Source organism: Protomyctophum parallelum (assembly GCF_964188405.1).
Source record: "Protomyctophum parallelum genome assembly, chromosome: 6".
NCBI lineage: Eukaryota > Metazoa > Chordata > Actinopteri > Myctophiformes > Myctophidae > Protomyctophum > Protomyctophum parallelum.
In genome coordinates, this window is record NC_139701.1 from 47,814,506 (window position 1) to 47,837,102 (window position 22,597).

Sequence of the window (22,597 nt, forward strand, 5' to 3'; positions counted from 1 at the left end):
GGAATATAAATGATAAGGTAAAAGAAGATATGAGGTACAGTATATACAGTCACTCACTTGGTTGTGTGGTTGTTGTAATGTTTACAACACAGTTCGTTGATCAGTGCAACATCCACCCTGTAACAATAAATTATGTGATATGTAAATAATAAATATGTTGTACTTATGTTGCTTATAATTTTAAAATCTCTGTTGATTTCTTTTTTTTTGTACCTTCTGAAAGCAATGAACTGAGAGGTGCTGTCATCCTTCAGGCCAGGAGCAGAGCCGATCAGTAACTTGATGGCATTCTGTACGTCTAAAGAATTATACAAATAAGATGTATTACCTTTAGTATACACTATAGTAGTTGTAAACTGGCTATCATAAACTCACTTATTTAGTGCCATCATCTATGTTAACCTTCTAGATCATCCTTTTGTGAGTACTTTACTCTGAAATAAAACATCCTAAATGCATTTCAGTGGAATCCAATAGATTTAGCCAGAAAACGATAATAACACCTCTTGTACTCCAGTGTTGTTTTGGGCAGAACATTTTGAGTTTAGTTTTAGTCATGGTCTCTTGAATAGTTTTCATTTAGTCATTTTAGTCACCCGGAATGTCTTAGTGTTAGTCTAGTTTCAGTCAACAAAATATCTTAAGATTTTAGTCTAGACTAAAATGCATCTTGGCGGGCCTTGATGCCGTCGTAATGACTCGTTGCAACAAAGTGTAAAATGACTTATACTGGATCTCTTGTCCACTAGTCCCTTCCTAACATTTTAGTCTAGTTTTTATTTGTTGACGAAATTGTCTAGTACTAGTATTAGTACTCACCATCATCAGACTAGTGTAACAGTATTATATAATTACACAAAATATGATACAAATAAGTGCTTCTACCTGACTTAATTCTCCATGGTTCATGTGTATAATGAATACATAGTGCATTAGAGGTCACAGCTCCTTTAACCCTCTAAGACCCAGCGTTTATTTTTTCACCTAAACGTCATCAGTGATGTTCATTGCAATGCCATTTCAATGCCATTGGTCATGATATTTGCATATAAATACCCCCCACAGAGGCTGAAATTCACAAATAAAAAATGTCTGGACTCTGGATTTTTTAACCTAAGACTTTTGACCTTTACCCTAATAAAAGTAGGTAAAATAATTGTAATACATGTTTTTTTGTGATCATTAGAATGTCTAGAACATGTTTTATTCATTATTGTGAAAGATATCCCCAAAATGTAAATTATTAATTTATTATATAATTATTATAATTTTTTCATCAAACTTTTTTTATTTTATTTTTTTTAACATATCTTTTAGTCTTAGTCCTAGTAGTACAAAGTAGTAGTAAGGTTGAAATCTATTTTTTGCAAGTAGAAATTAATGCGGGTGTTAGAGGGTCTGTAGAGGGTCTTTTGCCCCCTGTATAAATGTCCTGCCACACCTCCACCTCTTCCTTCCGTACTTCCATCTTGGAACGAGGTGGGTGTCTTCTCTGTATAACATAATAAGAATTGTACTTGCAAATTGATGTTTGTTTCACTCTGTTTAGAGTCTTTGCACTACTACTGTGAACTAACGTGGAGACGTGTCTGTTGTTATTCTTTGTCAGAATAAAGCGTGGTTTCCAAAGAGAGTTCTGGCTCCGTCTGTCCATTCAACACAACGCAGAGAGAGACAGATTACACCGGTTACACTAGTACTCACCATCGTCAGACTAGTACTCACCATCGTCAGACTAGTACTCACCATCGTCAGACTAGTACTCACCATCGTCAGACTAGTACTCACCATCGTCAGACTAGTACTCGCCATCGTCAGACTAGTACTCACCATCGTCAGACTAGTACTCACCATCGTCAGACTAGTACTCACCATCGTCAGACTAGTACTCACCATCGTCAGACTAGTACTCACCATCGTCAGACTAGTACTCACCATCGTCAGACTAGTACTCACCATCGTCAGACTAGTACTCACCATCGTCAGACTAGTACTCACCATCGTCAGACTAGTACTCACCATCGTCAGACTAGTACTCACCATCGTCAGACTAGTACTCACCATCGTCAGACTCCTCCTTGGGCAGACGTATATGGATGAACTTCTTGTCCGCGGCGGCCATCTTGCGAGGCCCGTTCAGATCCACGACGGCGTCGAACTCCAGGTTCCTGTAGGGGCACTTCCTCATTCCCATGTCTGCGATTCTGGAAATCATGGAGGTTGGTTTTGTTAACACTCCGATTGTTGCCCCCCCGGGGTTATTTAATCCATTAACCCATTCTGACCGGGCACCCATTTTGGTGTTGGCATCATGTTATGCTTTAGCTATTGAAAAATAGCAGATCTACAAGCTCGTATCGCGCCACCGAGTGGCGCGATACGAGCTTGTAGGTCTGCTATTTTTGAAAAATCGAAGAGCGACTGACATTTTTTAGAATCTGATCTCAGGTCAGAATGGGTTCATCAGACCAGTGTGTGTCCGGCGGAAACGTCGTATGAATCTGATCTCAGGTCAGAATGGGTTAAATCATAGCGCCCAGCGAGTTATAGCAGCGGAGCACTTTTACCGAACCGTTCCAGAACCCACAGGAACGCACTCAGGGTGCCGGGCCGGTTCCCGGCGAGCCGCCCCGCGTCCGAAACGGTTGAGAAATGACAGAGTGTGGGGGTCCCTCTACTCTACTGTACCCTCTACTGTACTGTACTGTCTGGGACACCCGAAATCATATATATATATATATATACAGTTAATATGTGCGTGTGTGTTTGTGTGTGCGTTAGGTTGCGCACAGGTGGTAAAAAAACAACCGTGCTGTTTTCGTGCTCAGACACACACGCATAGCTCCGTAAGGGAGTGGTCAAATATATGTATAGTATATTTACAGTCCAGCGTTCCTGACGATGAGCTGGGACTCAGCGCGGTGGATATATGTAATATATTTACAGTCCAGCGTTCCTGACGATGAGCTGGGACTCAGCGCGGTGGATATATGTAGTATATTTACAGTGTAGCGTTCCTGACGATGAGCTGGGACTCAGCGTGGTGGATATATGTAGTATATTTACAGTGTAGCGTTCCTGACGATGAGCTGGGACTCAGCACGGTGGATATATGTAATATATTTACAGTGTAGCGTTCCTGACGATGAGCTGGGACTCAGCGTGGTGGATATATGTAGTATATTTACAGTCCAGCGTTCCTGACGATGAGCTGGGACTCAGCGTGGTGGATATATGTAGTATATTTACAGTGTAGCGTTCCTGACGATGAGCTGGGACTCAGCACGGTGGATATATGTAATATATTTACAGTGTAGCGTTCCTGACGATGAGCTGGGACTCAGCGTGGTGGATATATGTAGTATATTTACAGTCCAGCGTTCCTGACGATGAGCTGGGACTCAGCGCGGTGGATATATGTAGTATATTTACAGTCCAGCGTTCCTGACGATGAGCTGGGACTCAGCGTGGTGGATATATGTAATATATTTACAGTCCAGCGTTCCTGACGATGAGCTGGGACTCAGCGCGGTGGATATATGTAGTATATTTACAGTCCAGCGTTCCTGACGATGAGCTGGGACTCAGCGTGGTGGATATATGTAGTATATTTACAGTGTAGCGTTCCTGACGATGAGCTGGGACTCAGCGCGGTGGATATATGTAGTATATTTACAGTGTAGCGTTCCTGACGATGAGCTGGGACTCAGCGCGGTGGATATATGTATTAATATATTTACAGTGTAGCGTTCCTGACGATGAGCTGGGACTCAGCGCGGTGGATATATGTAGTATATTTACAGTGTAGCGTTCCTGACGATGAGCTGGGACTCAGCGTGGTGGATATATGTACAGTATATTTACAGTCCAGCGTTCCTGACGATGAGCTGGGACTCAGCGCGGTGGATATATGTAGTATATTTACAGTGTAGCGTTCCTGACGATGAGCTGGGACTCAGCGCGGTGGATATATGTATTAATATATTTACAGTGTAGCGTTCCTGACGATGAGCTGGGACTCAGCGCGGTGGATATATGTATTAATATATTTACAGTGTAGCGTTCCTGACGATGAGCTGGGACTCAGCGTGGTGGATATATGTAGTATATTTACAGTGTAGCGTTCCTGACGATGAGCTGGGACTCAGCGTGGTGGATATATGTACAGTATATTTACAGTCCAGCGTTCCTGACGATGAGCTGGGACTCAGCGCGGTGGATATATGTAGTATATTTACAGTGTAGCGTTCCTGACGATGAGCTGGGACTCAGCGCGGTGGATATATGTATTAATATATTTACAGTGTAGCGTTCCTGACGATGAGCTGGGACTCAGCGTGGTGGATATATGTAGTATATTTACAGTGTAGCGTTCCTGACGATGAGCTGGGACTCAGCGCGGTGGTTGGTCTTCATCTCGATGGCCCAGGAGCGGACCTTCAGACTGTGGAACAGGTCACACAGCGTGTTGCCAGGTTGGATGCTGGGCAGCTGTCTGATGTCGCCTGCAAGCAACACAATTATTACACACTTTATTGGTAAATTTATAATATGCACTAAAACACCAACATCGAGAGTAATGGCTGCTTGTGATATTGAACAGTCAAACTATTTGTATCAATACGGCTGTATCAACAGAATAATTATGTCATCACAGGTATATGGGGGCCTCATATTTGGGCCGCCAGATTCCTAAGGCCGCCCCTGCATCACCTAATCAACATGAGTTAGACTGTAATGTATTAGCGCCCCCCTCACTTCACACAGGTGTGATTTATTTTGTTTTACTCTGGCCCAGGATTGGGACGGGATTGGATGGGAGTGAAAATCCACTCCTGTGACAGTCTCTGGTGTAGGGGTAGATGTGTGGGCTAGGGGGACCAGGCCTCACCCAGGATGACGAACTTCCTGAGCCTTGCGTGCGTGGTGAGCATGGACAGGACGGAGTGGAGCAGCTGGACACACACCAGGCTGCCCTCGTCCACCACCAGGACGCGCACGGCCCTGAACTTCCACTCCGACGGACAGCCGTCCTCGTCCTTCTGGGACAGCATGAAGCTCCACAGCACCTGGAGCAGGGAGGAGGACGTGGTCCATGTCTTTAACCGTTCTGACCCCAGATCAGATTCTAACGCACAGAAGAATGGTGGTTCTTTAACGCATTTTGACCTGAGATCAGATTCTAAAAATGTTCTTCCGCATCCTGACAGTTCTCTGAAAAAGCTATGTTTCTGTGTCAGTCCTTCTCAAACAAACATTTTCATGTCAAGGACCCCCAAAAATATCTGTATTTGGCCGTCGACCTCCATCTGAAAATATGTTGTTCCAGGGACCCCCCCCCCCCCCTCCTCCCAGAAGCAAAGATTTGAGTTAAAAACGTTCACTCTGAAAGAATATATATTCAAAGATTTGAGCCACATTTTCAAGATTTTTCTAAGATATAGATAGATCTGCAATTTTTCAAATAGCTAAAGTAAAACATACTCCTTATTAACCCATTCACCTCAAAATTAACAAAAAAATCTTCTAAATCCTCCAGTTTTTTTAAATACATATTTTCACGATTTTTTTCAAAAATAGCAGATCTACAAGCTCGTAGCGCGCCACTCGGTGGCGCGCTATGAGCTTGTAGATCTGCTATTTTTCAATAGCTAAATTATAACGTAATGTTTTAAAACACCAAAAGGGGTTCCCGTCCTGAATGGTCCGAAGGCCCCACCTGGTGCAGGGTGTACGCGGTGAAGCAGGTCTTCTTGGTCAACAGGGAGGCCGCTCTGCCCGTCGGGGCGGTCAACAGGACCTCCTCTGCGCCGCGGACCACGGCGGCTTTCTCCCCCTCCCCTTCCTCCCCCCCGTCCAATCGGGGGAGGAGGGGCGGAGCCTCGGCGTCCTCCTCGTGGTCGTCCCAGCCCTGGGATCCGTCGTCCGTCGTGTCGTTCTCGAAGGCGGCGCAGGCGCTCTGGATCTCGGCCGCGTCGCTGGCACTGCGCTGAGCGATGGCCGCCTTGAACAGCAGGCTGACCACCGTGGTCTTCCCACAGCCGCCCTGTGGAACGGAGCAGGGGATTCAAAATACAGTACAAACCGGATTGTTGTCTCAACACTTAAGGTCTGGGGTCAGATTAGGATTGGTCATTGCTCACCATGTACCCTAACCCTAACCCTAACCCATCTGCAATAATAATCTTTTTTTACCTGCTAAGATGGACTCTGGGTTTGCTGCATGGGGAAGAGAAGGTTTGATTCACTTCCGGGACTTGTATATAGATGGCCAATTTGCCGAATTTGGAGATTTGTGTGCAACCTATAACCTGCGACAATCTGACCGGTTTAGATATTTTCAGGTTCGACACTTTGTTAAAAGCCACTCTCCAACATTCCCGCAGTTACCTACACAGTCGGGTGTGGAGGTCTTTATGCCTGCAGCAAGCCTAGCTAGAGGTGTTGTTTCTTGTCTCTATGAGACTATCCCCCGCAGAGACCCGGGTTTGGATAAGATCAGGGCAGGCTGGGAGGTCGAATTGGAGATCACATTTTCAGATGAGTGGTGGGAGCAGGCAACGGAGAGGGTTAATTCCTCCTCTTCCTGTGCTAGGCTTAGCCTCATTCAGTTTAAAGTTCTCCACAGAACTCATTAGAGTAAAGCGAGATTATCTAAAATATATCCGGGCGTGACGGTTAGTTGCGATAGATGTTCACAATCACCAGGGAATCTGTCCCACATGTTTTGGTCTTGCCCCAAATTGATCCCATTCTGGAAATCTTTCTTTGACATAATTTCTGAGGTGCTGGAGACAACCATTTTGCCTTGCCCCCAAATTGCAATTTTTGGAATCCCGGAGGAGGATGTAGTTTTACCCAGAAGACAACTTAATGATATTGCCTTCGCTTCATTAATCGCCCGCAGGAGGATACTTTTACAGTGGAAGGCTGAGTCCCCTCCCTCGGCTAAATCATGGTTGATTGATGTTATGTCCTTTCTGAAACTTGAAAAAATCAAATTCACGATCCTCTGACAGATTTTACGACCATTGGCAACCTTTAATATCGTATGTAAGTAGTTTAGAATCACTTTCACCTGACTGAAGACACGTGGTGTGGGTGTGCAGATCTCTACTTGGTGCAGTATATATATAGCATAATATATCGGAAATCATTACACATGAGAGTCGAGAAATGAGCCAATTATTAAGCGCTTTATCTCTTTATATATATATTGTGTATATATATATATATATATATATATATATTGTAACGATCCCAGGAACCGGAGGCAGAGACGTAGTTCCAATGATAAAGATCTCTCTTTATTCCTTCAATAATCAACAGTATAACAACAGCATTTGTCTGTGTTCCTCCTAGCCTGGTTTGCACTCTCAACCAAACTATACCCACCCAGTGTACCCACAAGCCCCCGTCAATCACTCTCCAGTAAGTCCCGCCCCCAAGACGGTCCTATTGGCTGCAGCCATAGCTGGCCGCTACACTACCCCCCCCTCACAAAAGTCCTCGACCCCGAGGACCGGGCCAACAGGCAAGACAAACAGCCAACGTACACCACGGCAACAGCCTAGAAATCAAAGCAAGAACCAAATACATTCCCCACATCCCAAATACAGTTCACAACTCTCTTTTTTTTTTTTTTTTTTTTTTTTTTACAATTCACAACGTCCTTGTCAGACCAGTGCCCCAGAGGACACCACATAGTCCCCCAGACGGGCCGGAGGTCTCGTCCGCCTCCTCGGCCGAGACCCTGTAGGGGTCGGGGGTAGGGGGACAGGGGCAGGGGGGGGGGAAAGGGCGCCCGGGGGGGGGGCAGGGGGGGAACGGGACAAGGGCGTAGGGGCAGGGGAAACAGTGTCTCCTTGTGGCAAGTCCCGCCCCCAAGACGGTCCTATTGGCTGCAGCCATAGCTGGCCGCTACACTAAGAGGGAGCTCCGGGGGTGGGAGCTCCTGCCATGTCGCTGTCACTGTCCAAGGGGTGCCTACTGCCGGCCTGGTGGACACCGGGTCGTCGGTGACGCTGGTGAGGCCGGACATCCTGCCCGGCGGGACAACACTGCAGCCTACAGCGGTGCGCCTCCGCACGGCCACAGGTCAGCTGGCTCCCATGTTGGGGAAGGGGCTGATGTGGTTGTGCGTGGGAGGCAGACGTGTTCGCCATCTGGTTTGGGTGGCGGACGTGCAGGACTGCTTCATCCTGGGACTGGACTTCCTCCAGGACACGGGGTGTCTGCTGGACATGGGGAGGGGTACGCTTAGCTTTCCGGGGGGTCCTACAGTTGCCATGGGCCCCCTAGCTACCGGCCCCCTGCCCCCTGCCCAGCCCATCGTCCAGTCTCTATCTCCGCTGGCCCCTGTGTTCACCCCGCCATCCTCCACCAGTTTTTCCCCGTGCCCAGCGTGGCCTCCCCAGGGGGGGGAGGAGTCGTCGATCGACGCTGGGCACCTCCAGTGCCAGTCAGCAGCCACGGCCTTGCCCGGCGAGGGGGGCGGGGGTGAGCTGCCTTCCGGCGTGTGGAGAGAGGAGTACGGGGACTTGGAGAAGCAGCAGCAGGAACAGCTGAGACGGCTGCTTGAGGAGTTCCAGGACTGTTTTGCGACGAGTGAGAGCGAGGTGGGGAGGACTACCATGGCAGAGCACGTGATTGACACTGGACTTGCGGCGCCCATAAAGTGCCGGCCACGCCGCCTCCCTCTCGCTCGTCAGCAGGCATGTGACGAGGCCTTGGAAGACCTACTGCAGGCAGACTTCGTCGAGCCGTCAGAAAGCCCCTGGGCGGCGCCGGTGGTCATGGTCGCGAAGAAGAACGGAGACTGGCGGTTCTGCGTCGACTACAGGCGGTTGAATGACGTGACCACGAAGGACTCGTATCCCCTCCCCCGCATCGATGAGTCCTTGGACCTAGTCTCCGGGTCCTCGTGGTTCACCACACTGGACCTCAAGAGCGGCTACTATCAGGTCCCCCTCTCCCCTGAATCTCGCTCCAAGTCTGCGTTCTGCACCGGGCGGGGGCTATGGCAGTTCAAAGTCCTCAGCTTCGGTCTTTGTAATGCACCTGCCACTTTCGCCCGGCTCATGGACAAAGTGTTGTCTGGTATCCCCCGCCAGGAGTGCCTGGTGTATCTGGATGACTTTTTGGTCCACGGCCGCTCCTTCGAGGTGGCCCTGGGGTCCCTGAGGCGCGTTATGGAGAGGATAAGAGCTGCAGGGCTGACGTTGCACCCTGAGAAATGCCACTTCATGCGCAGAGAGGTGACTTTCTTGGGGCACGAGCTGGACGCGGAAGGTATCGGCACCATGAATGACAAGGTGCGGGCGGTGGAAGAGTGGCCCACCCCCCGTGACCAGAGTCAGGTGAAGAGTTTCATCGGCCTGGCCTCGTACTACAGGAGACATGTGAAGGGTTTCGCCACCATTGCATCACCCTTATACCGACTGCTGGAGAAGGACAGAGACTTCACATGGACTGAGAGGTGCGAGGAGGCGTTCCTCGGTCTGAAGCAGGCGCTGTGCGAGGCTCCGGTTCTCGCTCCGCCTGACCCCACACTGCCCTTCATACTAGACACTGACGCTAGCGGTGTGGGGGTGGGGGGAGTCCTATCCCAGCTGTGGCCGGAGGGAGAGAGAGCGGTGGCTTACTTTAGCCAAAAGCTCAACAAGGCTGAGCGGAACTACTGCGTCACCCGCCGGGAGCTCTTGGCAGTAGTACTTTCTACCAGACACTTCAAATACTACCTGTGCGGTCTTCCCTTCGTGGTGAGGACGGACCACTCAGCTCTCCAGTGGTTATTGACTTTCAAGGAACCAGAGGGGCAGGTCGCCAGGTGGTTGGAGGAGCTGCAGGAATACGACTTCAAGATAGAACACCGGCCAGGGGCCCGCCACTCCAACGCGGATGCCCTATCACGCCGGCCGTGTGCGATGGAAGGTTGCCGCTACTGCGAGAGGAGAGAAGCACGGGAGCTGGAACGGCGTACGGAGGGGGAGGAGTGTACAGCCGTTAGGAGGATCGAGGAGGTCGTCTGCAAGGAGCTGCAAACGGTGACAGACACTGAATGGAGAGATAAACAGGAGGAAGACCCGGACCTGCAGCCCGTCTTGCTGTGGGTGGAGGCCCAGCAGCGTGCGCCATGGGAGGCGGTGGCGCCCCTCTCCAAGGCGACCAAGGGTCTGTGGACCATGTTCGACTCACTGCGGCTGTCCGAAGGAGTACTACAGCGGGCGTTCAAGACGGCGGCCACCGGGGAGGAGCAGTGGCAAGTGGTGGTCCCTAAGGACCTGCAGGAGGCTGTACTGAAAGCCATGCACGGAGCAGGTGGGTCGGGACACTTTGGAGTCACCAAAACACTTCGCCGTCTTCGGCAGAACTTCTACTGGGGGCGGCAGAAGAGGGACGTCGCTGACTTCTGCCGTCGCTGTGATCTCTGCGTTGCCCGCAAAGGCCCCCCCGGGCGCTCGCAAGCGCCACTCCAACAGTTCCCGGTGGGGTGCCCGATGGAGAGGGTGGGGATAGACATTACGGGACCTTACCCACGCTCCGAGGGGGGCAACTGTTATGTCCTCTCCGCCATAGACTACTTTACTAAGTGGCCAGAGGCATACGCCATCCCAAACCAGGAGGCGGTAACGGTCGCTGATGCCCTGGTGGAGGGCATGATTAGCCGGTTCGGCGCCATGGAGTCCCTACACAGCGATAGGGGGACGAACTTTGAATCTCGGGTGTTCGCTGCCATGTGCGAGCGCCTGGGCATACACAAGACTCGCACTACCCCGTTGCACCCCCAGAGCGACGGGTTGGTGGAGAGGTTTCACCGGAACATGGGAGATCAGCTTGCCATCGTCACCTCCCGACACCAGCGGGACTGGGACAAGCACCTGCCCCTGGTGCTCATGGCATGCCGCTCTGCGGTACAGGAGTCGACGGAGTGCACACCGGCTCTCCTCATGCTGGGACGGGAGCTGCGCACCCCAGCTGAGCTGGTCTTCGGTCGCCCGCCGGACGCCCCAGCCGTCCCTGCAGGGCCAGAGTACGCCAGGAAACTGCAGGACCGCCTGGACTCTGCCCACAGCTTCGCCCGGGTGCAGCTACAGGAGGCCGCAGTGAAGCAGAAGCGCTACTACGACGTGAAGTCCCGGGGGCGAGACTTCGCACCAGACGAGCTAGTCTGGGTCTACAATCCGTTACGGAAGAAGGGACGGAGCCCCAAGTTGGACAGCAAGTGGACAGGACCCTGCAAGGTGTTAGAGAGGCTGGGAGAGGTTGTTTACCGTGTGCAGATGCCTCCTCGGGGGAGGAAGGTAGCCCTCCACAGAGACAGACTGGCCCCCTACAGGGGGGGTCCCCCCTCCCCCGACACGAACGCACCGGCGACCTTTCCCTCTCCTCCGGCAGCCCAACTCCCCCCCGGGTCTCCGCCCATCCCACTTCAGACACCAGTGTAACGATCCCAGGAACCGGAGGCAGAGACGTAGTTCCAATGATAAAGATCTCTCTTTATTCCTTCAATAATCAACAGTATAACAACAGCATTTGTCTGTGTTCCTCCTAGCCTGGTTTGCACTCTCAACCAAACTATACCCACCCAGTGTACCCACAAGCCCCCGTCAATCACTCTCCAGTAAGTCCCGCCCCCAAGACGGTCCTATTGGCTGCAGCCATAGCTGGCCGCTACAATATATATATATAGGTTATATATATATAGGTTTTTCTTCTTTTTTTCTTTTTCTTGTTTTTCTTCTTCTTTTTATTTAATATTACTTTGTTTTATTTTATTTACCTATTTGTATTATTGTTAATCTTATTTTTACCCGCCATTGAAGTTGTTCATTAATCATAACCATATGATCCCTGTGTTTATATGTTGTTTGTATGTCTGGCCTCGTGGGGAAAGATGGTGGGTGGGTATGACTGGGAAAGGAGTTGTGGGAGAAAATGTAAAAAAAAAAGTCGTATTCTCCGTCTGTGAAAATTGCATAAGTCATACTCTTTGAATAAAATTTACTTAAAAAAGAAAAGAAAAGGAAGGTTCCTTCCTTTTTTCTCAATAAAAGCTACAGGCTACGAGAGCTTTTATTGAGGGAAAAGGAAGGAACCTTCCTTTTCCCTCAATAAAGTTGCCTGTTGTTCCTGCCTGTCGACTACAAAACAATACTACAACATGACGTAACGATATCATCCTGATGACTACAAAACAATACTACAACATGACGTAACGATATCATCCTGATGACTACAAAACAATACTACAACATGACGTAACGATATCATCCTGATGACTACAAAACAATACTACAACATGACGTAACGATATCATCCTGATGACTACAAAACAATACTACAACATGACGTAGCGATATCATCCTGATGACTACAAAACAATACTACAACATGACGTAACGATATCATCCTGATGACTACAAAACAATACTACAACATGACGTAACGGTATCATCCTGATGACTACAAAACAATACTACAACATGACGTAACGGTATCATCCTGATGACTACAAAACAATACTACAACATGACGTAACAATATCATCCTGATGACTACAAAACAATACTACAACATGACGTAACGATATCATCCTGATGACTACAAAACAATACTACAACATGACGTAACGATATCATCCTGATGACTACAAAACAATACTACAACATGATGTAACGATATCATCCTGATGACTACAAAACAATACTACAACATGACGTAACGATATCATCCTGATGACTACAAAACAATACTACAACATGACGTAAAGATATCATCCTGATGACTACAAAACAAATACTACAACATGACGTAACGATATCATCCTGATGACTACAAAACAATACTACAACATGACGTAACGATATCATCCTGATGACTACAAAACAATAACTACAACATGACGTAACGATATCATCCTGATGACTACAAAACAATGACTACAACATGACGTAACGATATCATCCTGATGACTACAAAACAATACTACAACATGACGTAACGATATCATCCTGATGACTACAAAACAATAACTACAACATGACGTAACGATATCATCCTGATGACTACAAAACAATACTACAACATGACGTAACGGTATCATCCTGATGACTACAAAACAATGACTACAACATGACGTAACGATATCATCCTGATGACTACAAAACAATACTACAACATGACGTAACGATATCATCCTGATGACTACAAAACAATAACTACAACATGACCTAACGATATCATCCTGATGACTACAAAACAATGACTACAACATGATGTAACGATATCATCCTGATGACTACAAAACAATGACTACAACATGACGTAACGATATCATCCTGATGACTACAAAACAATACTACAACATGACGTAACGATATCATCCTGATGACTACAAAACAATACTACAACATGACGTAACGATATCATCCTGAAGACTACAAAACAATACTACAACATGACGTAACGATATCATCCTGATGACTACAAAACAATACTACAACATGACGTAACGATATCATCCTGATGACTACAAAACAATACTACAACATGACGCAAAGATATCATCCTGATGACTACAAAACAATACTACAACATGATGTAACGATATCATCCTGATGACTACAAAACAATGACTACAACATGACATAACGATATCATCCTGATGACTACAAAACAATGACTACAACATGATGTAACGATATCATCCTGATGACTACAAAACAATACTACAACATGACGTAACGATATCATCCTGATGACTACAAAACAATACTACAACATGACGTAACGATATCATCCTGATGACTACAAAACAATACTACAACATGACGTAACGATATCATCCTGATGACTACAAAACAATACTACAACATGACGTAACAATATCATCCTGATGACTACAAAACAATACTACAACATGACGCAAAGATATCATCCTGATGACTACAAAACAATACTACAACATGATGTAACGATATCATCCTGATGACTACAAAACAATGACTACAACATGATGTAACGATATCATCCTGATGACTACAAAACAATACTACAACATGACGTAACGATATCATCCTGATGACTACAAAACAATACTACAACATGACGCAAAGATATCATCCTGATGACTACAAAACAATACTACAACATGACGTAACGATATCATCCTGATGACTACCAAACAATACTACAACATGACGTAACGATATCATCCTGATGACTACAAAACAATACTACAACATGACGTAACGATATCATCCTGATGACTACAAAACAATACTACAACATGACGTAACGATATCATCCTGATGACTACAAAACAATACTACAACATGACGTAACGGTATCATCCTGATGACTACAAAACAATACTACAACATGACGTAACGATATCATCCTGATGACTACAAAACAATACAACATGACGTAACGATATCATCCTGATGACTACAAAACAATGACTACAACATGACGTAACGATATCATCCTGATGACTACAAAACAAAACTACAACATGACGTGTTAGTTCCATCCTACCTTCCCGCTGATCACCGTCACCGGGTTGGCACAGATCATCTCCACCGCTCGCACCTGGTCCTCGTCCAGCTCTATGGGGGGGAGGAGCCTCTCTGGGTCCGTCTCCTCCTCCTCCTCCTCGCCGTCCCGGCTGGGCACACCTGTCACAATCATTACAGAATTGCAGTTATTGTTTGTATTGTTTCATCCTAATTTACATGTTCATATAATATGTTCAAACATTTCAGAAATACTGTAAATAGCAGATCTACAAGCCACCAAATGCCTCACGTTTTAAAGTTGTAGATAGGTAGCTATGTTTCAGTCATTTCAGTGTACATTTGTCATATCTGCCCTTCTTTACGAAGCCAAAAAGCCAAACAGAAATTACATTTTTAATTCAGACATGTTCAGAAACCCAATTAAATTCTTAATTGTAATTAATTATTTCATGGGCGATTATTTCATGTAAAACGTCATACCGCTGGGCTCTGATGTGACCATGTTCTGCTGCTGAGGAGGTGGAACCGGGCCTGATGTGATCATGTTCTGCTGCTGAGGAGGTGGAACCGGGCCCGATTGGACCATGTTCTGGTTCTGAGGAGGTAGAACCGGGCCCGGTACAGGCTCACCGCCCTCCGCCGCCGGGCCGCGGTGCTCCCCCTCCTCCTCCTCCACAGCGGCCTCCATCTTGGCTCTGTCCTCCTCCACAGCGGCCTCCATCTTGGCTCTGCGTCGCTCCACGGCCGCGGCCTGCAGCACCTCCCTGGCGTCCAGCGGGATCTTCCACTGCTCGCCCTGCAGCAGGACGCGCAGGCACGCGCTGATGCCCGTCTCGTAGGAGAACAGGTTGTGCAGCCCCACCTGGGGAAGATGGGTAATCATGACATCATCATGTCGGTATCGGCCCAAAGTAGTCCAGTAAGAGAGTGGCGACACTAGCATTGTAACAATGGAATGCGGATGTGCTCATTCTATCTCAATGGGATAGTTCCAATGTTTGGAACTATAGCCCATATCACCCCCCGCTTTGTCTCAATGGGATAGTTCCAATGTTTGGAACTATAGCCCATATCACCCCCCGCTTTGTCTCAATGTGATAGTTCCAATGTGTGGAACTATAGCCCATAGCACCCCCCGCTTTGTCTCAATGTGATAGTTCCAATGTGTGGAACTATAGCCCATAGCACCCCCCGCTTTGTCTCAATGTGATAGTTCCAATGTGTGGAACTATAGCCCATAGCACCCCCCGCTTTGTCTCAATGGGATAGTTCCAATGTGTGGAACTATAGCCCATAGCACCCCCCGCTTTGTCTCAATGGGATAGTTCCAATGTGTGGAACTATAGCCCATAGCACCCCCCGCTTTGTCTCAATGGGATAGTTCCAATGTGTGGAACTATAGCCCATAGCACCCCCCGCTTTGTCTCAATGGGATAGTTCCAATGTGTGGAACTATAGCCCATAGCACCCCCCGCTTTGTCTCAATGTGATAGTTCCAACGTGTGGAACTATAGCCCATAGCACCCCCCGCTTTGTCTCAATGTGATAGTTCCAATGTGTGGAACTATAGCCCATAGCACCCCCCGCTTTGTCTCAATGGGATAGTTCCAATGTGTGGAACTATAGCCCATAGCACCCCGCTTTGTCTCAATGTGATAGTTCCAATGTGTGGAACTATAGCCCATAGCACCCCCCGCTTTGTCTCAATGTGATAGTTCCAATGTGTGGAACTATAGCCCATAGTACCCCCCGCTTTGTCTCAATGTGATAGTTCCAATGTGTGGAACTATAGCCCATAGCACCCCCCGCTTTGTCTCAATGTGATAGTTCCAATGTGTGGAACTATAGCCCATAGCACCCCCCGCTTTGTCTCAATGGGATAGTTCCAATGTGTGGAACTATAGCCCATAGCACCCCGCTTTGTCTCAATGGGATAGTTCCAATGTGTGGAACTATAGCCCATAGCACCCCCCGCTTTGTCTCAATGTGATAGTTCCAATGTGTGGAACTATAGCCCATAGCACCCCCCGCTTTGTCTCAATGGGATAGTTCCAATGTGTGGAACTATAGCCCATAGCACCCCCCGCTTTGTCTCAATGGGATAGTTCCAATGTGTGGAACTATAGCCCATAGCTCCTCAGGAACTCTCACCTTCTTCTGCCTGTCAAACACCACCACGCCCAGCGTCCTGAGGAACTCCACGGCGTCCCACGTGGCCCAGTCAGGGGTCCCGGGGTCGTCCCTCAGCCGGTCACACAGCAGCTGCTGGTCCATGTAGGTGCTGCCCGTGCGGTAGCAGTGCTTCTTCAGCCGGTCGTAGGCCCACAGCGCGGTGCGCTGCAGAGGAGGGATCCGGGCCAGCAGGTCGGTGTCGATGAAGGCCTGGAGCTGGGCCTCGCAGCGCGTCAGCTTCAGCTCCTTATGCATCACCTCAGAACCACACCAGAAGTATAGACACAGAGTTAACCCATTTAGGCCTGAAAAAAAAATGTCTTCTAAATCCTGACAGTTTTCTGAAATACCTATGTTTCTAGGCCTATATCACTCAATATTTCATGTCAAGGACCCCAAAAATGATCTGTAATTGGCCACCGACCCCCATCTGAAAATATGTTGTTCCAGGGACCCTCCAGAAGCAAAGATTTGAGTTAAAAACGTCCGTTCTAATATTCCAAATTTGAGGCACATTTTCACGATTTTAGCTCGTAGTGAGCTTGTAGATCTGCTATTTTTCAATAGCTAAATTATAACATGTTTAAAACACCAGATCTGCTATTTTTCAAAAACACCAAAAAGGGTTCCCGCTCAAAATGGGTTAAAGGAGAATTCCATACTAAAAGGCTTTCTTACCTTTCTTTGTAGTTGTTACGTCCCCACCAAAGAGGTCCAGGTGTTTTTTTGTGAAAAAGCTCCTTATTGGCTATTTCCCCTACCATAAGCCCTAAATGAATTGCATTGAATTGAATGGGGCTATGGGGTGTTGTGCTAATTCGCTTATTTCCATCGCTCAAAATTATATATTTTTTGTATATATCCTGTAATATATACATGTATATATATACATAATATCCCAAGCGGCACACTTTACTACTTATTTCAATGGAAATAAGCGAATTAGCACAACACCCCATATCCCAATTCAATGCAATTCATTATGGTAGGGGAAATAGCCAATAAGGAGTTTTTGCACAAAATAACACCTGTACCTCTTTGGTGGGGATGTAACGACTACAAATAAAGGTAAGAAAGGTAAGAAAGCCTCCTAGCATGGAATTCTCCTTTAAGCCTGATAATATGCAGTAGAAAGGAACGCAAACGAATATCTGTGATTTCCATATAAATAGATTTGAATATTCTTAACCCATTTAGACAAATGTTTTCTAAATCCTGACAGTTTTCTTGAAAAACCCTATGTTTTCTATGTCAGTGGTTCTCAAACATTTTCATGTCAAGGACCCTCAAAAATATCTGTAACTGGCCGCCGACCCCCATCTGAAAATATGTTGGGTCGTATGTATATATGGGTCGGTCTAGACCTCTCCAACATGGGGATGGGTCGGTCTAGACCTCTCCAACATGGGGATGGGTCGGTCTAGACCTCTCCATCATGGGGATGGGTCGGTCTAGACCTCTCCAACATGGGGATGAGCCTCACATAGTTGAATCCCAGCTTCCACACGTCAGTCGTCAACATCTTCTCCAGCTGGTTCAGCATGCTGGGATCCTCTTCCAGGTCTTCTGCTTCCTCCGTCTCCTGTCGGGCCCCGCCGTTCTGTAGGGCGGCCCCCGGGGGTCCCGGCGTGGCTTTTGTGGGCGTAGGGGCAGGTTGGCATGACGATGATGCCCTCTCCTTGCCCTTTTTGAGCAGCTCAAGGAAATGCCCCGGCAGCAGCGTAGGGAGGTAGGTCATCACCAGAGGATAGAGGGAGGCCGCATGCACCTGCATTCCTGCGTCTGTGACGATAACAGAATAAACATGCACCTGCATTCCTGCATCTGTGACGACAACATAATGAACATGCACCTGCATTCCTGCATCTGTGACGACAACATAATGAACATGCACCTGCATTCCTGCGTCTGTGACGAATCACACGACAGAATGAACATGCACCTGCATTCCTGCATCTGTGACGAATCACACGACAGAATGAACATTCCTGCATCTGTGACGACAACAGAATGAGCATAATTTGGGTTAAGATCCGAAATCCGCAATAAAAAACGTCAACGTCAACAAAGGAGTTGCTAGAGGCCAAAAGAAGTAGTGAAAATAGCCGATCTACAAGCTCACAATGCTGCGCGAGCTTGTAGCTCTGCTATTTCCACTAAAAGGTTTGGGAACCACTGCCTTAGAGGGTTCCAGGGGGTCCCCAGAAGGTTCCAGGGGGTCCCCAACAAAATGAGGAAAACTGTAAACATTAAGCAAGGCCTATCATTGTATTTTGTCTATATTTAAAAAGAGCGTATTGATCAGCTGTTTCAAAACAGTTTGACGAACCTTCTCTTATGGGGTCCCTCCCTGGCACAACATGGAACCCCCGACCTCCCAGTTTCAGGGCGGACACTCTGACCACAAGGCCTCCTATAACCTAACCTAACCTAACCTAACCTAACACTCTGACCACAAGGCCTCCGAGCTGGTGACGAGGCCACTAAAACCTAACCTAACCTAACCTAACCTAACCTTACCTAACCTAACACTCTGACCACAAGGCCTCCTATAACCTAACCTAACCTAACCTTACCTAACCTAACACTCTGACCACAAGGCCTCCTATAACCTAACCTAACCTAACCTTACCTAACCTAACACTCTGACCACAAGGCCTCCTATAACCTAACCTAACCTAACCTTACCTAACCTAACACTCTGACCACAAGGCCTCCGAGCTGGTGACGAGGCCACTAAAACCTAACCTAACCTAACCTAACCTAACCTAACCTAACCTAACCTAACACTCTGACCACAAGGCCTCCGAGCTGGTGACGAGGCCACTAAAACCTAACCTAACCTAACCTAACCTAACCTAACCTAACCTAACCTAACCTAACCTAACCTAACCTAACCTAACCTAACCTAACCTAACCTAACACTCTGACCACAAGGCCTCCTATAACCTAACCTAACCTAACCTTACCTAACCTAACACTCTGACCACAAGGCCTCCTATAACCTAACCTAACCTAACCTTACCTAACCTAACACTCTGACCACAAGGCCTCCGAGCTGGTGACGAGGCCACTAAAACCTAACCTAACCTAACCTAACCTAACCTAACCTAACCTAACCTAACCTAACCTAACCTAACCTAACCTAACACTCTGACCACAAGGCCTCCGAGCTGGTGACGAGGCCACTAAAACCTAACCTAACCTAACCTAACCTAACCTAACCTAACCTAACCTAACACTCTGACCACAAGGCATCCGAGCTGGTGACGAGGCCACTAAAACCTAACCTAACCTAACCTAACCTAACCTAACCTAACCTATAACCTAACCTAACCTAACCTATAACCTAACCTATAACCTAACCTAACCTAACCTAACCTAACCTAACCTAACCTAACCTAACCTAACCTAACCTAACCTATAACCTAACCTATAACCTAACCTATAACCTAACCTAACCTAACCTATAACCTAACCTAACCTATAACCTAACCTAACCTATAACCTAACCTAACACAACCTAACACTCTGACCACAAGGCCACCGAGCTGGTGACGAGGTAACTAAAGGCTCATACATAGTCTAGATTTACGTTGGTGAGGTGACCACCGAACTACAACATGACGTCACGAGCCACGGTGAAGAAACCACCGCCACCGCCACCGCCACCGCCACCGCTCCAGCCCTTCTCTCTGTTTTTACCCAACGTTATTTCAGCTCCGGTGGTCAGCTCACCACCGGAGCGGTGGTCACCTCACCACCCAAAATCCAGACTATGAATGGGCCTTAAAACCTTCCCGACGACGACAACGACAACAACATACCTGACTTTGTGACTCTGGCTCTGATGCACTGTGCGGCGCCGACGTTCCCCCCTCGCTCGAACTCCTCCAGCGCCTCGGCCAGGTCGAGGAGGGTGACGTCTCTGTCGGGCGGCAGCCACGCGAAGAACTGGGCCAGGAGCTCGGCGGGCTCCGCGTCGCACGCCTTCAGGAACAGGGAGAGCAGCGGGCGCCAGCCGCGCCCGTCCAGGTCGGCTCGCAGCCTGTAGGACGGGTAGCCCTGGACCACGTGCTTCTTGCCGCGGCGCCGGGCCACGCACGTCACCTCCCACCACGGGCTGCGCAGAGCGAAGCGGCCCTCCACCTGGAGCCTGCTGCCGGAGACCATGTCCTGGAAGGCCACTGTGAAGGAGAACCAATGGGAAACACCCCGTTAACACCTGGAACGCATCTGTGTCGCTTTAGCTTTTAATCCGCTCTGGACGGGAACCCCTTTTGGTGTTTTAACCTTTTCTGACCTGAGATCAGATTCTAAAAATGTCTTCTATATCAAGACAGTTTTCTGAAAAAGCTATGTTTCTATGTCAGTCGCTCTTCGATTTTTCAGAAATAGCAGAGGGGGGGGGGGGTCCATGGAACAACATGTTTTCAGATGGGTGTCGGCAGCCAATTACATATACTTTTGGGGGTCCTTGACATGAAAATGTTTGAGAACGACGGACATAGAAATATGGGGTTTTCAAGAAAAACTATCAGGATTTAGAAGACATTTGTAGAATCGGCCTCAGTCCAAAATGGGTTAAACCATGCAGGCACTCAACCGTTATTTTACATTTTAGCTATTGGGCATCAAAGTCTTAAATTTATGCACAGACGGGTGCGTAGACAGGGCTCTAAGCATTCAAAAATCACACCCGTGTGAAGTGAGGGGCGCTGATATATTAAAGTCTAACTCATGTCGATATGGTGATGTAATGGTGATGTAAAACAAACGGTGCAAACACAAACATTAAACACCATTAAAACACATTTAGTGCCGGAAGTGCCTTCAAAATAGAGGCTATTAGAGTGCCAGAGTTGTCTGATCGCTTTTACTTTGAAAGCCATGAACCGGAAACACTCCATTCATCACCACGGAGAGCGCCCTGGATTAGGAGATACGAGTCATTCTTTCAGCCGCGCTAACATGGGAGTCAATGACAAGCTAATAGTTGCACTGAGCGTTAGCATACGGCAAGCGAAAAGCGAAATGCCAAAAAAAGAAATAGGAAAAATTCTGAATATTCTTATCTCGCCCCGCGTCGCTGGGACGTCGCTAGGACGTCCACAGACGTCCTAGGCACCAATATTTCGGGATCCTTATGACGTGCTCACACGTGTTTTGTCTTAATTGTGTTAACAATAAAGAGACAATATGACGTAATGAGGCACATTATGCACACTGCACACATAGACATCAAAGGGGGCTTCAGCCCCTGCCCTTTTACCCGTCTGTAAAACAACTGCCCTTTTACCCGTCTGTAAAACAACTGCCCTTTCCAGACCCACAAATGCAGCATTTGCCATTTACTACATGGTGAATGTCAGAAGGCAGCATTCAGGGGAAATGCATTTCTTCCCCCGAAGTCTCCTGAACTTGAACACAGTATTTTGCGTTGAACAAAATTGTTTATAAATCCATGTCGTTACACGTTGCATCTCCACTAGAGCTAAAGAGGGCTGGGTTGTGGACCGATTATAGCTGATCTACAAGCTCTCAATGCGCAGCAGGCTCTATTTCTGTCCAAAAGGGCCATCTTAACGGGATTTCAGCCCCTGCCCCTCTAACACTCTCTGCACGTGCCTACACACACACACACACACACACACACACACACACACACACACACACACACACACACACACACACACACACACACACACACACACACACACACACACACACACACACACACACACACACACTAAGAGTTAGACTCTCTTATGTTTCTGATTCATTTGAAAATAAAATGCATGATCTACGACTACGGAGAGTTTATCTAGTAAATAATACATATAAACATTGATCTAGTAAATAATACATATAAACATTGATCTAGTAAATAATACATATAAACA

At 47.5% G+C, this 22,597-nt stretch overlaps 1 protein-coding gene across 1 annotated transcript in view; it reads right to left on the reverse strand.

Moving 5' to 3' along the window:
• The window catches only part of LOC310860046 (DNA helicase B-like), a gene marked incomplete at its 5' end in the record, with an annotated part of 29,340 nt that overhangs the window by 5,091 nt on the left and 1,652 nt on the right, over window positions 1-22,597 (reverse strand). The window contains 11 exons of the mRNA XM_083766807.1: window positions 58-117; window positions 214-298; window positions 2,062-2,204; window positions 4,364-4,505; window positions 4,892-5,069; window positions 5,720-6,046; window positions 14,542-14,681; window positions 15,003-15,384; window positions 16,674-16,952; window positions 18,178-18,476; window positions 20,522-20,881. Of these exons, the coding sequence (XP_083622933.1) occupies window positions 58-117; window positions 214-298; window positions 2,062-2,204; window positions 4,364-4,505; window positions 4,892-5,069; window positions 5,720-6,046; window positions 14,542-14,681; window positions 15,003-15,384; window positions 16,674-16,952; window positions 18,178-18,476; window positions 20,522-20,881 (2,395 nt within the window). The remainder of the gene's footprint in view (window positions 1-57; window positions 118-213; window positions 299-2,061; window positions 2,205-4,363; window positions 4,506-4,891; window positions 5,070-5,719; window positions 6,047-14,541; window positions 14,682-15,002; window positions 15,385-16,673; window positions 16,953-18,177; window positions 18,477-20,521; window positions 20,882-22,597) is intronic.